General features: G+C 36.3%; 1 protein-coding gene across 1 annotated transcript in view; it reads right to left on the reverse strand.

Annotated features, from left to right (window-relative positions):
• Positions 1 to 16,313, reverse strand: part of PCLO (piccolo presynaptic cytomatrix protein) — a gene marked incomplete at its 3' end in the record, with an annotated part of 153,148 nt that overhangs the window by 95,979 nt on the left and 40,856 nt on the right. The window contains exons 4-5 of the mRNA XM_009704876.1: positions 5,835 to 8,043; positions 489 to 625 (exon numbers count right to left, since the gene is read on the reverse strand). Coding sequence (XP_009703178.1) covers positions 489 to 625; positions 5,835 to 8,043 — 2,346 coding nt within the window. The remainder of the gene's footprint in view (positions 1 to 488; positions 626 to 5,834; positions 8,044 to 16,313) is intronic.

Here is a 16,313-nt window from a genome sequence, read left to right on the forward strand (position 1 = left end):
AGATTGATAAAATCTTGGTGATTTATTCACTAATTGATCACAGACTGTTGGGATTATACTGACCAACTAAAAGTAGGAACAAGTGTCACCAGGATAAAGCATCTGTTTTCTTTAAACTACTAAAAGAGCGGGCTTCAGTTTGGGTGGGATAAAGCTGATAAGGTAAAATGGGACTATCTGGGGGGTTTTAATTTATTTATTTTTTTTTAAATAGGAATAGCCAATGTATAGATAGTTCTGATTAGCAGGTTAACTCCTTTCAGATATGTTTCAAAAATCAAAAGACAACCCGCAAAATTAATACTGAATTGTAGGTGAATGTTACTCCAATTTCATCATGAAGTACTGATGACAAACACAGGTTCAACAGCACTTCAGCTGAATGTAGCTGGAATTTGATTAATCCTGTAGTCCCTAGACTATCAGACAGTATGATTAAATTGTCAAACATTTATAAAACTAAAGGCACAGCTTACTTGACAGCTTACTTGATCTTGGTGTTGACTTGGTGGTCGAGAGTGGGACAACTTCTCTGGCAACCTTCTGTCAAGGGCATGTCCATTCTCCAAACGAGACTCCCTGGGCTTGTCAAACCAATCTGTTTCTTCACGACGGAGATGATAGGCTTTGAAAACCAAGGACAGGTCAAATGCTCTGATCCAGTGCTGAGCAAAGGGCAATAATGTGCATTGTGCATAGCAAACATGCATAGTGGTTACTAATTGGCCATGCAGCTAAAGCAAAGTTACAGGTGAGACTTGAGACATTGAACTCAGGCATAATTCATCTGTAAGTGATATAGCAAAGTGAGAAGATTCTGTTTATGTCAAAACTATGGATACTAAATACCAGAAGAAAACCACTGCCCAATGCTATAGCCTTTTCCTTCCTTCTGGCAGCTCAGAAATACACTGCAGATACCACACATTTCAGGCTAAGGAAAAAGAAACCAAAACCCAAAACAAACCCCCAAAAAACAACCCTCAAAACCCAACCGACATAATTCCGAAACTTCTGAACTGAACTTTGTTCAAAATATTTTGGAAATAATCTAGAACTACTTATTGTAGTAAGAAAACTAAGACTCCTTTATGAAATCGGTATCATCCCAAATCAAAGAAGATGAAGCAATCTATACTCTTTGTAATTTTAAGCAGAAATATTGCACATGTTCTCATTTCGAATTCCATCCCCCGATCTTGCAGTATGAACCTTTGTGCCTGGAAAGTTAGCTAGAATGTTCTTTCCATAATAATTCTATAAGACTAATGTTCTTTTATATTTGCAACAGTTCTAAACCTGTATTAAACTTATTGTATTAGACCTCTTTTTGGGATCAAATAATGGTTTCATTGAAATCAGTTTTGCAAATACACATACTTATGCCTACTGACTATTGGGTCAACTGACATAGGTTTCACTCCATTGGGATCAGAATCAGCTCCTATGTGTTTAATAATATTTCCACTATACAACACACAGATTTTCATCTACGTTGCCTATCAGTGTAAACCAAAAGAATGTGCAGCTAATTAGAATGTAATGAAAGTTTAAATTTTATGCTTTAATAAGCAAGACAAATTTGGAATTCAAAGGAAGACAATATTTGTTTCAGCAAAACCACTAAAAATTGGAAACCTTAAATAAGGTCAGTTGTTGCTATAGTAACAAGAGTGAATGCAATTGTTCCATAACACAGAAGAGAATTTAAAATGAAAAACAGTAGTGTGTATCATCTTGTCTATTTAGTTGATAAACTAAACATAACATAGTTAGTTTAACAAATACTTGGAAAAAAGTTTAATGGGAGAAAAAAAAAATGTTGTGTTTTTTCATTACTGTTTTATTAAATTTCTCCAAAAATTAAAGTAATATATATGCATGCTTTTTGAAAAATAATAATTCATATGTGGTAAAAACAATATCCTATATTATATTAGAGCTTTGGACAATTCTTTATCTTGATTCAGATATTATGCAGTCTCTTTTTTCCTAACTGTGCACAAACCTAATATGATATGGTTTTAAAATATTATTTAGATCAGTATATATGAATTAAATGGAAACATTATTAAAGGTTGATGCTTGTCTGACTAGTGATTAGCTATTGATTAACTGCTCTCAATAAACCATTATGATGTAATACGCAAATCCTTTATGCTTTACATATTTATGTCAATTGACTAGTGCCAGCAAGTAGCAGACTGGTTCGTAACTCATCCTGACAGAACTTCTTGCTAAAGCTTACATGAAGAACCTTATTCATTTTTCTAATCCCAGATACTAATGCTGACTATTACAATCTGTGTCATTAGCTGAGCAGAAGAAAGAATGCCTTTTTTTTCCCTTCTGTCTCAGCTGAAATAACTTTTGCTGGATTTCTTCTTTTGAACAGCTAGCACACACGTAGAATCCCATACTGCAGTGCAGAGCAACCTACTCTTTTATCAAGCTGTGATGAATGTGTGTATTCTATACAAAATAAAAAAAGTTATGTATATATGTGTATATAGGCACACACACGCCACACTCAGATGTACATACACACACAATTGTTTTTGGCTTGATTAGTTGCAATTTGTTTCAGCTGGAAACCTGAGACCACCCAAGATGAATCACTGACAGTCTTAGATGATACCTCCTTTTTCCTAAGACTAACAAGATGCAGCCAGATGGTTCCACCTGTAAAAAACTCCTGCTGGAGTCAATAAGGTCCCATACTGTTAATCGCACACAGTTTAACAAGGTGAGATTGAACTCCAGGCTGTGGAGTCCAAGAAACTTGATCAGGGAACTAACAGTGATCATTCTAAATCCCACAGATGAAAAATTACAAGGGATCAGCTGTGTTGATGCCTTGATGTCTTCATACCTCAATTTTAAACTTCTAAACTCTATCGTAGAATTAACAAATTAGCATACAAAAAAAAATCCTTTAAGTGCGAAAAGATACATCTTCTATCTTCTCAGCTGACCAGCAGGGACTATTTACATTCATAAAATGGAGTACTAGTGTCAGCATCCTTGAAAATTAGTATCTTCAACATACTTAATAGTTTGTGGAAACTGTGGCAGCTGTGGGGTTAATAAAGAGCCATTTGCTGGATCAGAGCTTTCACGGTACTCAGAACCCTGAGAAAATACCAGGGGTTTCAAAAGCTCAAAATGTTATTTATTTTCAACGAGAAGCTCTGGATGTTTTGGTCTTCTGACACTATTTTTTAAACCTGTTTGAAGTCTGGAATCCTAGTGTAGGTACTACTTATCTGCTGAAGCATGGTTTTAAGATTTGTTACAGTATGTGGGTGTTCTTAGTGAAAAGCAGAAGGTTTGTCCTCAAAGTCTTTTTTGTATTCTCTTCTGGTATTTGTTATGGAATGTGACTTACAAAAAGTGAACAGAAAGTCAAGCACATCTCTCAATTTGAACTGAAGAAAAACTATTTAAATTCAGTACCTTAGCCTACATTCACTTTTAAAAGTCTCCAAAGATGAAAATTCAAGCTCTAGCACAAGAAGAGTTTTCCTAAGGTAGTGCTTAAGACTAATTTCTTTTAATGAAATCTCATCAACACCATGCAGCAGTCATTAAAATAAAAAAAAAAGAAAAAGCAAAGCAAACTGTGTTAAAAGGCTGGATGTAACATGCCAGAATAGCTGTTCACTGTCAGGGCACTACAGAGAAAAGTGCAGTCTGGAGAAAAGTCGGCTATAACTTTCTGAAGAACTGTAATTGGCTCTTTGGAACATTTTTAATCTTACATCCAAATCACATGAATCATTTTCAATTCAAATTACTTGCTGTTAGACAGCATATTTGAAAATAATGTCATAAAGTGTTTTGATTTCCCAAGAGTTTACATGAGATGGTGCAAAAATTAGCTGTTTGTGAAGAAACAAAAGCTTGATAAAAATTAGAAAAACATTGCTGAAAGGGGAAGCCCTGGTATTCAGGGACATATCAATCTAATAAGGTACATGTGAATTGAGTTAGAAAAGTTCTGAAAGAGCATAACTAATCGGAGACTAATTTAAAACCAAAACATGTTCAACCTAAAATGTAACATGTATGCCTTGTACAAATGCATAACAGAAATATAATGCACTGTAATGCAGAAATATAATTTCCTATGATCTGTTTATATGAGGTAGAATAGCACCAAATAAGCTTTTCTTGGTCCAGTTTGATTCTCCTTAGTTTTCAGGGGGAAAAATCCTGTTTCTTTCGCAATGTGACCCTAGAATGACACCCTCACAAGTCGAGTTGAAACAAGGTAACATCTACTTACTTAAGAAAAATGATATGAGTTGCAACTTGGGGAGTTCCTCTCAACATCCTTCAGATTTAATTATAGGATTGTGTGTGCTAAGAATTTAAGAACAGTGAAAACACTTAAACTTCTGGAAAAAAAATCAAAAAAGCTGATGATCTTGAACCTCTCCTGAAACACAGACTTCATGAAGGGGTTGTAAATGTCCAAGCAATATGAAAAGAAACTTACAGAACAAAACCTTTCAATATATTGTAGTATCAGGAAGGAAAATAGATTCAATTTTCTAATGCTTATGAAAGATTCAGCATATGTAAAAAAGCAATAATGCAATAATGAACATTGAGGTTAATATAAACCTGAAAAATAAACCATACTACTTCATAATCATGCAAATGTGTCTTTTGAGACAATCATTGCCATTTACAGACAATATAGCGCATGCAAAGTCTCTTTTATTGTGCAGTAAATACACATAAGAAAAAGTTAAGGGAGTGTATACAATTTTGAACATATGAATTTCATTTTCTTTCAAACTGTCTTTAAAGATTTTTAAACAATTTAGAATATATTAAGTCTGAACTGACTCAGGCAAAACTGATACATAATCTGCAATTATTTAGTACTCAACATCATCTTTAACATTCTGCTGTACTTATTCAGAAGAAACATTTTTAATTGCACCATTTATAATACATCAGAAAGGTTCCTTTCATGAACCTAAGTGAGATAAACTCTTGTGCTTATTTGGCAGACATATTGTATGGGGTGCATATAAAACCAGCTATACTCCATAATCCATCTATAGAAGTAAAATACTTTATGCAAGTTTATTGAAGGATGAGATTGTCTTGAACCATCCAAACGACAAATTATCTTACATTATCACATTTCTGAATGCACAGAAGTCCACACGACAGGATGCTTTCAACAAACCATATGAGGCATGTTGTTTTGCTATCACATTAAGCTCTACATGGTCCTAACATACAATATGTACTCAATGAACATACTATTTCTATATAAATGCAGATCTAAAGTGGTGCATCGGGAGATGGAATTATCAGTTCTTGAATTCTATTATGAGATTTCATGCAAATAAAATTATTAGAGTTTTTTTAGAGATTTGGGAGATTATTTCCAAATCTCAACAAAAACTATTGCAAATAAGTTCAATCATTCACAGTCACTGGAGAAGGCTCCACATAAAGACTGATGGTAGGATCTGTACTGTACATTAAATATTCTACACAGTATCATTAGAAAAGTGGACATCAACAGGTGAAAAGGAAAATGCACAAGCAAACCAAAAGGAAAGCAAATCAACAACAATATAGTGAGCATGCTAGAGTAGCTTAACACCATCCAGAAACTGCTGTAAGGGCAAAATAAAAAATATCAAATAAACCAAAACAAATCAAACCCCAAAAATGTAGATACACAGAAGATGCACCAAGGAACAGAAAAAAGAACAAGTCTTTGAAGTATAATAAAAATTAGACACATGCATAGAAATGAGGATTTGCATTGTGATAGTAAGATACCAGTCTGAGGCCTAATTTACCTTCACTGTCTGACATGGCATGCTGGAAGTCATCCATGATGAAGGCTATATCTCGATCATAGCCCCGAGTCCGTGACTCCTCCCTCATATGTTGCTGGACCTCAGGTAATGAATGGCTCGATCCAAACTGGTCCCTGGTATCTGCAGATATTGGTGGCAAGGGTCCAGCTGCTGCTCTTGCCATTCCCATTGGCTGGCCAACGGGACTTAGTGGGCTCTCCTCCTCCGAGTTCTGCGCTACTATTGGGATCCTTCCCCTGCTTTGGCTAATAGGTAGACTGGTGGGTTTAGTTCTTCCAGAAGGTGCTGCATGGCTAAATGAAACATCTAAGGGTTCAGCTTCTTGGGCTTTCAGTCTTAAAGAAGAACTGGAAGAATCTCTTTTCAATGACAAATCAAGCCCATAAACTGAGGAGGGTCTAGATGAGGGCCTAGATCTACTACCACTGCTATAAGACTTGTCTGCTTCATCTTGTAATGTGGACCTCATTGTTGGACCTAGTGCAGTCCCAAGGCCTGCTCCAATGGATGAAGTCAGTGGTGGCCCCATGTATTTCTGTTGGTCAGTGATGTTTTTTCTAAGGCCAAAAGTGATATCATCCTGAAGAAGCCTCGCCCTAGTAGTAATTCCCCCAAGTGTTGAAGTGCTAGAAGTCATATAGCTTGAATAGTCAGGCTCAAGGTCTCTGCTTTCTTGAATAGGTGAAAACTTTGTTAGTTTGGGGTCTAGCAAAGCTTTCTTGTGCTTTGACTGTTTCTGGTAAAGGAGGGCTGCTGGGAGCTGCTTAGCAGCCTGTTTCTCAAGAGTAAGCCTACCTATGCTATATTTCTCAGATTTTGGAAAATGCCTGTAGCTGCCCTCTGCGTGGTAATACTGTGACAGGCCAGCCAGATGATCAAGACTTTCTGCACCTCTACGGAACTCTTGTTTTATCTGGTGTTTCAGAAGTTTGAGCTCATAAGGGTCCTCCATTGGGTCTTCATCAGCTTTAACATAGGAATGTAACCTAGAAGAAGTCTGCAGTGGTGCTAGGAAGTCTGACACTTCCTGTGCTCTCCTGGCCTCAGTGGTGCGAAGCAGCCGATCTGTTTTGGTCAGGTCTTTCTCATGGAGGCTAAAACTGGAACCAAGTGCTCCTGTTCCTTTAGTAAGTTCTCCTATATCATCAATCAGCACATAATTTCGGGGTGTATGGTGGTGGTCTATATCTGCATAGAATGAATCTGCAGATATGCTTGATATAGGGCTGCTTGCTATGCTGTTTCTCTCATCTAGCCCTATCCTTAAGTCCAAGGTAGAGTATTTACTGCCCAGCTGGGAAACTGCATAATTATTGTCAGTTGAAACTGGTGCTATCATGAGAGGCTGATTGCGAATTACATCATAGTTTGTTGTTATCTTAGGCTCCAAATATAATGTGGTTTGTCTTGGTTTTGGCTGTATCACCATCATCTGTGATGGGAGTTGATATGATGGCTGTTGAGATGGTGGAGGTTGAGCCTGTGGAGTAAAGGACATAGTAGCTCCTGTTTGGAAAGCTGTTTGGGTCTGATAGGGCGAAACCTGCTGGTGATACAAAGGCTGCTGTTGTTGGTAATGTGATTGCTGTGTGAACTGAGTTGGTGCTTGAGTTGGCAGGGCAGGAGATGAATACTGATATTGAGCATATGGGCTTGTAGCAGGGGCAAACTGTGTTTCTGGCTGGGTTTGTGGTGGCATAAACTGGTTAAATTCTGTCTGGGGTGCAGTACGTGGTCTTTCCAAGACATGCTGTGTTTCTATTCTGGTTGACCTGGTATTATTAACTTCACTGTCTGACATATAATCACGTTCTTCTGCTACTCCCTGGAGATAGGCACGCTCTCTCTTTTCTCTTTCTTTTAGTAAGGCTTCTTTCCTCCTATTAATGCCCATTTCCAAGTATCTCAGCTTAGCATCTATTTCTTTTTCCTCCTCATCTAGCTCTGCTTGCTTCTTCCTAAGCTTGGCTGATTCACGTTCTACCAGATCCAATTCCCTGTCTATATCCTGAAGAATTTTGGCTCTGGCCATAGTGTTGGTCCTGCAAATCCTTCTCCGTGAAACTGATCCCACAGAAGTATATGGCGACTGAGTTCCCCCTGTTGCTTCCTCTGGAGGTGGGTTGGGCAGAGTCCTCTTCACCTTCTTTTGAGTGCCTGATGGAGTTATGCTTGAAGAACCTTTTGTCTGCAATAGAAGAAACAAGACTGAATCACTATTCTGGAGGCTTGATCGCAAAGTAATCACAAGTTGTTTAAATTTTTTTCATGGTATGGCTTTATATCTTAACCACATACTTTCTCTAATAGAGAGGAAAGCTCATGGTATCTGTGAATAAGCATCAGAAAATGGCATGAAAAAATGCCTTCAGTCTGCTAAAGGACAAGAAGATAACCAATCTTATGCAAAATAAAGGTGATGGTCACTAGGACTTTGTTTAGCCTAAGATTGAAAAATCCATTTTATATTGTTGAAATTGAACTGACTGTAATTTAAAAGGTTTTTCTTTTTTTTTTAATATGCTTATACATAAACATATACAGTGCATGTGTGTGTGGGAGGGGAATATATAACCTATGCACCTTCCTTTTATGTAACATTTAACAGAAAAAATATGTATATTTATAAATGTACATATACAGATATTAATATATAAACTTATGTATAATCTGTACAATCAAATAGAAGCCTCTGAGCCAGACACTGAGTGCACACTAAACAGCTATAATTTGTACTGAAATCCAGACATCAAAACAAGACTTTCTGGTGCCAACACTTTTGGTACAACAGGTAGTTCTTAGTCGATCTTGTAATTCTTGCTTCACCTCTGCTGCTACACATACATTTTCAGGGAAGATTCTTGTGCTTTACAAAAGTGGTATGTGCTTTCTTCAGTTCATTGAAGACTTTCTTAAACAAAATTTGCCCCAGTTTGAAAGCAACTGTTTAAAACTTATAAAAAGTTAAGCAGGATAAAAATCTAGGAATCTAGTTCAGTCTGGATGTCCAGACTTCCCCACAGTTCATGGTAGAAGGGTGATTCATCCTGATCTAGGAGAAGCATCTACCTCAGACTGATGACCCAGTTTTTGGAGGTGCTCATCTCTCTTCATCAACCAGGAAAGTACGCAATGCAACTGGTTAGATGGAATCTAAATTGCACCCTAAATTACTAGGGTATTTCAAATGTTCTTTTTAGTTTTGAAGTAAATTTAGGCTCCCACACAATGTAGATACATTAAGAAGTGGGATTGAAAGATTTTGAAACTGTATCCTATCTCCCTAACAGCTTCTTACAAATTTTGCCTTAGTAAAGGAAAAGGGATTGATCTATACAAATACACTAAAAATAATCACCTCAGTCATTATAGAATGCAGCTGTATTAATAGTAGAATATGGAAACACTTTAGCACAGTCTAATAAGGGAAGTAAAAAGAATATTAAATAACTTGACTCTTCTGCCTCTACAGGCAAGGACAAAACTTTAGCAAGTATTAATTTATTAATTAAAAATTGAGTTTCTTCTGAAATAAATGCTACTTCACTCAGATAAGAAGTCAACAAGATTAATTTTAATTAGGAGTTTATAAATCACTATTTTCTCTGTTTATTCTAATATGTCATCAGGAAATTGTAGAAGTTTTTAAAAAGTGTTGACAACCCTCTTTTGTTGCTCCTCTGTTATCTAATAGATCACAATAATCAACACATCATTTGTCATGGATATTCAAAGAAACATCCACTACCTTTCAAAGTGCCATTTAAGCTCTTTTTATTCTTTTCATCTAAATTCCATCAACTTTTGCATGTCTCAGATTTCAATAAATGCAATTTAATTTTGTTTTCAGCTTCCCGTGGCCATTTCCCAAACCCATGTTGTGTCAACAAATCAAAAAAACTAATTTTCTCTTGCTCAGTGGGTACTTATAATCAAATACAAATTAATCATCTTCAGTAGGTCTAGTTGGCTATTAATTTATATTGTAAATTCAGTGCAATATCACCGTTATTTCCCCCTTCCAAACTGAAATAGCAATCACAGATGGTCACTGGTATTGGGGAAGAGCTATTAATAACACACTCATTAAAAGGTCTATAATGCCTTATGGAATTATTAGACAGTTAAGTTGCTGATGAACAAATCAGGGCATCAGCTTACAATGCACTTCATAAAACCCCCAACATATCTTGGTTTTATATCTTTGTCTACATATAAAGAAACTCACACTAATAGACACTATAGGAAGATGTACTACTTGCTTTTGAAAAAGTATTGATAACCTCCAGTTCTCAGCTGCTATTCTTACAAAAGGCAAGTCTTAATTATTTTTACTTTATATTTACCTTGAGATAAGAAAAAATAAGTGTATTTTAGTGGTGTGATAAAATGTGTGGGTGTTTTTCTTCTTCTTGAATATTCTAACCATCAGTTATGTTAGCACAGTACCTGGGAAGGGCATTAATAAATCGAAGAGAAGTTCAGCTGCAGTATTTTGGCAGAGAGAGTAGTTGTTAGACTTAGTTTTTTGCATTTCCTTTGAATTTGTTGACTAGCAAGGAAAAAAGACAAGCTAGGGCTGATCTTCACCAAATTCTAATCTCTTTATCACAAAGAATTGGGAGTGGAAAGGAGTAATTGCGCTATCTAGCCCTATCCTTGTATTTTTTGTCCCTGTAACACATTTATAATGTTATACTCATTTTAGGTTCAAAGCATCCCAAGGAAAGATGGGGCAGAAACCTTCATGAGACTACTCTGGAGCCAAATAAACCTATCAAATACAGGCAGGCATTCTTAGGCCGTACAGTTACTGGTTAAAGATTAGGTTAGATGTCAGACAGGTGACCTTAGCAAGTTCTCTGACTGAATAAGACATGAAGTTTTCCACCATATTTTATCACATTTTGCATCTTCTTCATTCTAATGCATTTACTTCTAGCCAGCTACTATCACCCTCACTAATTTTTAAAAATCATTCTGTGTTTAGCAAATGATCGCTCTAAATGTTGACTGTAAATCTCAAGAACTATAATTAAATTATTCTGCTTCTTGTTTCTCCATGACAACCTTATAAACGTTATTACTTTATTGCTGACCCTTGTATATGGAGAGAATTTTACACTAGTCTGGACATCCCTTCAGGATGAATGTAACAGTAAAAAGATCTGCTTCTGAGGCAAAGCTGACCTTGCTAAAGTAAGTCCAAAGCTCATGCTTGAGATAAAGCTTCCAATACTACAGGTTAAAGAACAGAAGAAGAAACAATCTTCCCCCTCTCCCACCTATTTTTAAGCTTAACAGTGTTTTGATAATAAAGATAGAAGAAAAATGCACTCCTCAGTCTTGCAGTTCAATGACGAGATAACACCACGGTGAGGAACTTGAAACACTGAGCTGAAGATTGCGTGCAAACAGATTTAGCAAAACCTTCCTTTTCTGCTTTGTCAATACACATTAGTCTTGACGTGCTTTATGTCCTGAGCTTTAATTTTTAGAGGTCATCTGGACAAAGGCTTGTGAACCCTGTTAAATTGTATGGTGAATTTGGAATAATTCCTTTGAGAGGACCATCCTATTCCTCGTGAATCTTTGTGAAAATACATTTTTCTACCTGTTTTTGTTTCCTCCAATTTGATGGCATTGCTGACAAGGCCAGCAAGACTCCGACCCATTACAAGAATCGGTCAAGCACTAGGAAATACTCATACGTTCCACTGCTTTTTATCTGTTTCAGAGAGATACGTTACTTTGGGGGACTGAATGCCTCAGGAGATCTGTGATGAATTTCTACCTCTAAACAGTGTTTGATTCTACTTACTCAATCTTTTTCCTCTTGTCTGCTGAATTTGTTAGAATATGATACAGTGCTGCTCTTGCATTCTCTTCTCTCTCTATTCATCTAGCCATGCCTGGATATTAGCTTCATTTGCTCAAAGAACTGAGCTTTCACACTTGGGTATACAACTCATCTATACTTCTTGCATATTTTGGATTTTATTAGCAAATATGTAACCCTCATTATTCATTGTTCTTCTAACATTTTTTGTGATCACAACACAAACTTAAACTACTTCTTCTGTTCTCTTTAGACCTGAAAAAATAGACTTGCATTTATATTTATTTTTGTTATAAGTAGAAACAAATCTTGCAAATAATGTATACAATATGTATAGATATATGCATACGCACAAACCAATTACAATTGTAAAGACAGCATCCTCATTAGAGTTTGTCACCACTAGGTTGTCTATGTAATAGTGATGTCAGACTACCTACAGTTTGTGATGCTATGAAAAAGCAAAGGTAAAAAGTGGGTCATAGCTGCAAGCACTCCTCTGCCACAATCTTCTGAAGACTCAATAGCATGGTGAAAAGCCTGTTCTACACTCTAGAGGAACAAAACCTTACCCTCTGCAGGGTAAGGTTTCCTGAAGCATCTGATGTTGACTTGCAACAGACTTGAAATGTCAGTAGAAGGTTGGCTGTACCCTGATTACCAGAAAACAATGCAAATAATATTTTCTGTCTTCAAACAAGAACTATGCAGTCAATAAAACTTGCTTAGCAAACTCATGACTAGCATTAGTTTGAGAGATGCACACTGATGTGTTAAATGAAATTACTGGGAATAAACTGTTTGCATCTAGAAAAGATGTTAAGCAGTGGAGGGAAAGAAATCACTCTCCCATTCAGAGAAGAGATCACTTCAGGTGGGGATCAATGCAGGTTACTAAGGCAGCGAAGGAGTGGAAGGTGAAGCCTGTGCTGTAGCTCTCTGTGTTTCAGCTCTCACATTTGGGATTTTTCAAGTGTCAAAAAACTCCCCAAATGCAACCCCTCCAAACCTCCAAAATGCACAGTAAAAATTGCAATTGTAATGAAGCTCTTTTACTTATAAAGGCCTTGAATGTGTTACTCGGTATTACAGTACATGCTCTTCATCATTAGAAATGCATAAGTAAGAGCAACTAGAAATTTTGGCAATTCGTTATTTTAAACTTTTAATTTACTTCAAAGAATCTATGAAAATCAGTTATTATTCCTTAAAGACCTTTCGGTAAGTTTACAGTATCTTTAAAGTTGCTTGTAAATGAAACCTAATTCCAAAAGATACTAACATAATACACTAATATTAGATTATTTTATTGCAAGTATGGAATCCTTAACTGCATCTTCTTGTAGGATGCAGACAGAGATACTGGACAACGTTTTGTAGCTTGTCTTGTGCAAAGAAATAGTTGCTCATGTAAGTTTTTGTAGATCCTTCTGGACTTAATATCTATTCTGTGGTAACCATTGACTAGAGGGGACCAGCTTCGTCAATCCTTTGTAAGAAACATTACAGCAAGAATATTGAGAAACTTCTCTACACTGGCTAAGGCTGACACAGAGTTACTTTTATGGCATGAAGGACCACAGAGTGTAAGAACCCACCTCTGAAGCCAACAGGTAAAGGGAAGCAGATGAATTGTGCATGATAAGGAAAATATATCAAAACAGGTATTTATAAAAGTTAGTCTCATCAGCAGTGCTGAGAATAGAGTAATACATGGTCTGAACAAACTCTAACCAACAGTAAAACCCTATCAGCCAATCTGTACTGCCTTGGCTTGTGTGCCATTGCTGGCAAGAGGCGTGGAAGATAAATTTGATGAGCTGAATTTGGCCTTGTGTATGAGAGGGAAATACTCTGCTTCATGAGGAATACACTACAGCTTTCCTTTAATGTGACCCTTGTCTTTTTCTTTTCTGCAAGTATTTTGCTCTGGAGACTGAGCAGTCGGGCAGAAAACTAATTTCTAAATCACTACACAGCAGCACTGAGATGCTAGTCAGTCTGATTTTCTCTCTTTTTTTTTTTTTTCCCCCGCACTCCTTTGGAGGCTCTGTAAAAATAAATTTCTCTTCTGTTAAAACCAATATAAAATTTTAAAAAATAGCCGATTCCAAAACAATAAGCATTTTTCAGAGATTCTTTGCTTTCATTCATGTCAGAGACACTCATTCTTCAGATGAGCACTTCTGTACTTTCCATCCTCTTGCTCCTTTCATTTTCTCTGTGAAATTGTTTGAAATTGCCATTTTCACTTCAAATGCAAAGGGAACAGCAGAGAGTACTTCCTAACAGCTGACGTGACATGAGATATCAACTTCTTTCCTCAGTTAAACACATAAAAGGCCATATGCTTCTTTTGATCTCAAGGGGAGAACAGAGAAATTCAATGGAAATTTGATATGCAAACTACAGACAGATGTGGCCCTTACACAGTGATTTTCAAAGGGATCTAAACCTACATTTCATCTACTTTATGTGAGTTGGTATAATAGTTGTTCTCAGTCGTTTGCATAGTTTTACACAGACTAACTGATTTGTGATTCATTTGGAACAAGACTGACAACTTTTGCCTGTAAGGGCAACAGGGCAATTCCCTCCTCAATTTATACTGGTAAAAATTAGGAATAGCAGTTTACATCAGCAGAAATACATCAGTGTAAAATCAGTTTGTGAGAAGAATGAAATCCAATGTTTTGAAACTTTAAATAGTGTAACTGGAACAATGCTCCATATGTGTGCATTTAACTGATTTTAGACAACATACACACTATTCACAAGCTTATGTTTTCATTTCCTCAGCTTATATCTACAAACATTATCTATACTATTTACTTTTTCTGCTCACTGAAGACACAGCAGTCTTTTTACCCACTTCCCTTAACACAATTCACTACTGTTTGTAAATTTTTTTCTTCCATAGCTTAAGCCTTATACAAAAAGGAAACATTTCTGGCTAACTAACTCATACAGTAACATTATTTTCAAAACTCACCTGAAAACAATTATTTTCTTTTTTTTTCCCTTAATTTCATTTTACCTCTGCTCTTTGCTACTTATCTTTGTAATCATACTTATCTTTGCAAAGTGTTCTGGGATACAAGCTTATATAAGAGATTTGTTGTCCAATTATATTAAATGTATATAGGATTACATGTATCTCAGTTACTTTACAATGGGGAAAAATCTCTGGCCAATTGACTCAGACAATGGGCATCTGTCAAGCTAACAGAAAGAGTCAAATTGTTAGAGTTGAGCACTGCTTCTGCATTGAAATCTCTTTACCAAATGGGCTCAATATCTTTCCCACTATTCAATCTCTGAAACAGAAAAAAGAAGAGAAAAATAAGGAAAAGGAAGGGGAAGGGCAAAAGGAAAGGAGAAGGGAAAAACTCTGTCCTCAAACCAGAAGAACTTGGTCAGAATTTCTTCTCTGAATGACAACTACATGTTTCATACTTTGCTATGAACAGCTTGAAAATATTGCAGGAAATATATAGCTGCTACATAGGCAATACCTACTGATGCTTACTAAATATTTGTCTTTATATGTTTTGTACTAAAATATGTTAACTGTTCTTAAGTATTTTATTTATATCTCAGTATATTAAAAACTATCAAGGGATTTCACAGAAAGAAAATATTGTTCTTCCACCGCTACAATACTGTGTTTTTAGTACCAACTCCAGTTAGTACTCTGAGTGCTATAGTACTATAGCCCTAGTCCAGGACCAAAGCCTGAATCTGATAAAGAATTCAGAATAAATACTTTTGTCTGTGACTTGAAATCCTTCCTCATTTATAAATTACTTCTGAATTTTAAGAAGATAGTACATTTTTTGTTTAAAAGAAAAAAGGATCTAAATGAATGAATTTATCTAGATGCTTGCTTCCTCATGACTCATGAAAGTTTCTGAAGAGGAGGTTTCTGATGCATATTCTGCTTTGACAACCCAAAAGATTATGAAATAAATGACAAAACAGAGGATAAGGTATATGGAACTCCATCTTCTGCATAACAGTAAGTTGGACAAGAGAAAGATTCACTATCTGGAGAAACACTAATAGCAAAGCTAGAATTGCTATGAAGTAGGTGCTTAACAAGATTAAGACAAAGTCTGTAGATTCATGGTGATTATGTACTATACTATAACATACTACATGGTAACATAATTAGTGTTTGTTTCTTAATCAATCATCACTTCTTTTTCACTGCCTATTGTTTCAGTGACAGTCTAAGAGGCATTTTACATAAATACAGAACTGCAGATACTCAGAACTTCTCGGCCCAACCTGTGAAAAGTTATTAAAAGTTACAGCATCACAGAATCACAGAATCACAGAATCGATTTGGTTGGAACAGACTTCTGGGATCATTGAGTCCAACCTTTGCCCTAACACCACCATGTCAGCTAGACCATGGCACTAAGTGCCACGTCCAGTCTTTTCTTAAACACCTCCAGGGATGGTGACTCCATCACCTCCCTGGGCAGCCCATTCCAATGCCTAATGACCCTTTCTGTGAAGAAATGCCTCCTCATTTCTAGCCTGAACTTCCCCTGGTGCAGTTTCAGACTATGTCCTCTTGTCCTGTCACTAGTTGACCTGGAGAAGAGACTGAC

This window comes from Cariama cristata, unplaced genomic scaffold (genome assembly GCF_000690535.1).
Source record: "Cariama cristata isolate BGI_N322 unplaced genomic scaffold, ASM69053v1 scaffold1450, whole genome shotgun sequence".
In the NCBI taxonomy this organism is placed as follows: Eukaryota; Metazoa; Chordata; class Aves; order Cariamiformes; family Cariamidae; genus Cariama; species Cariama cristata.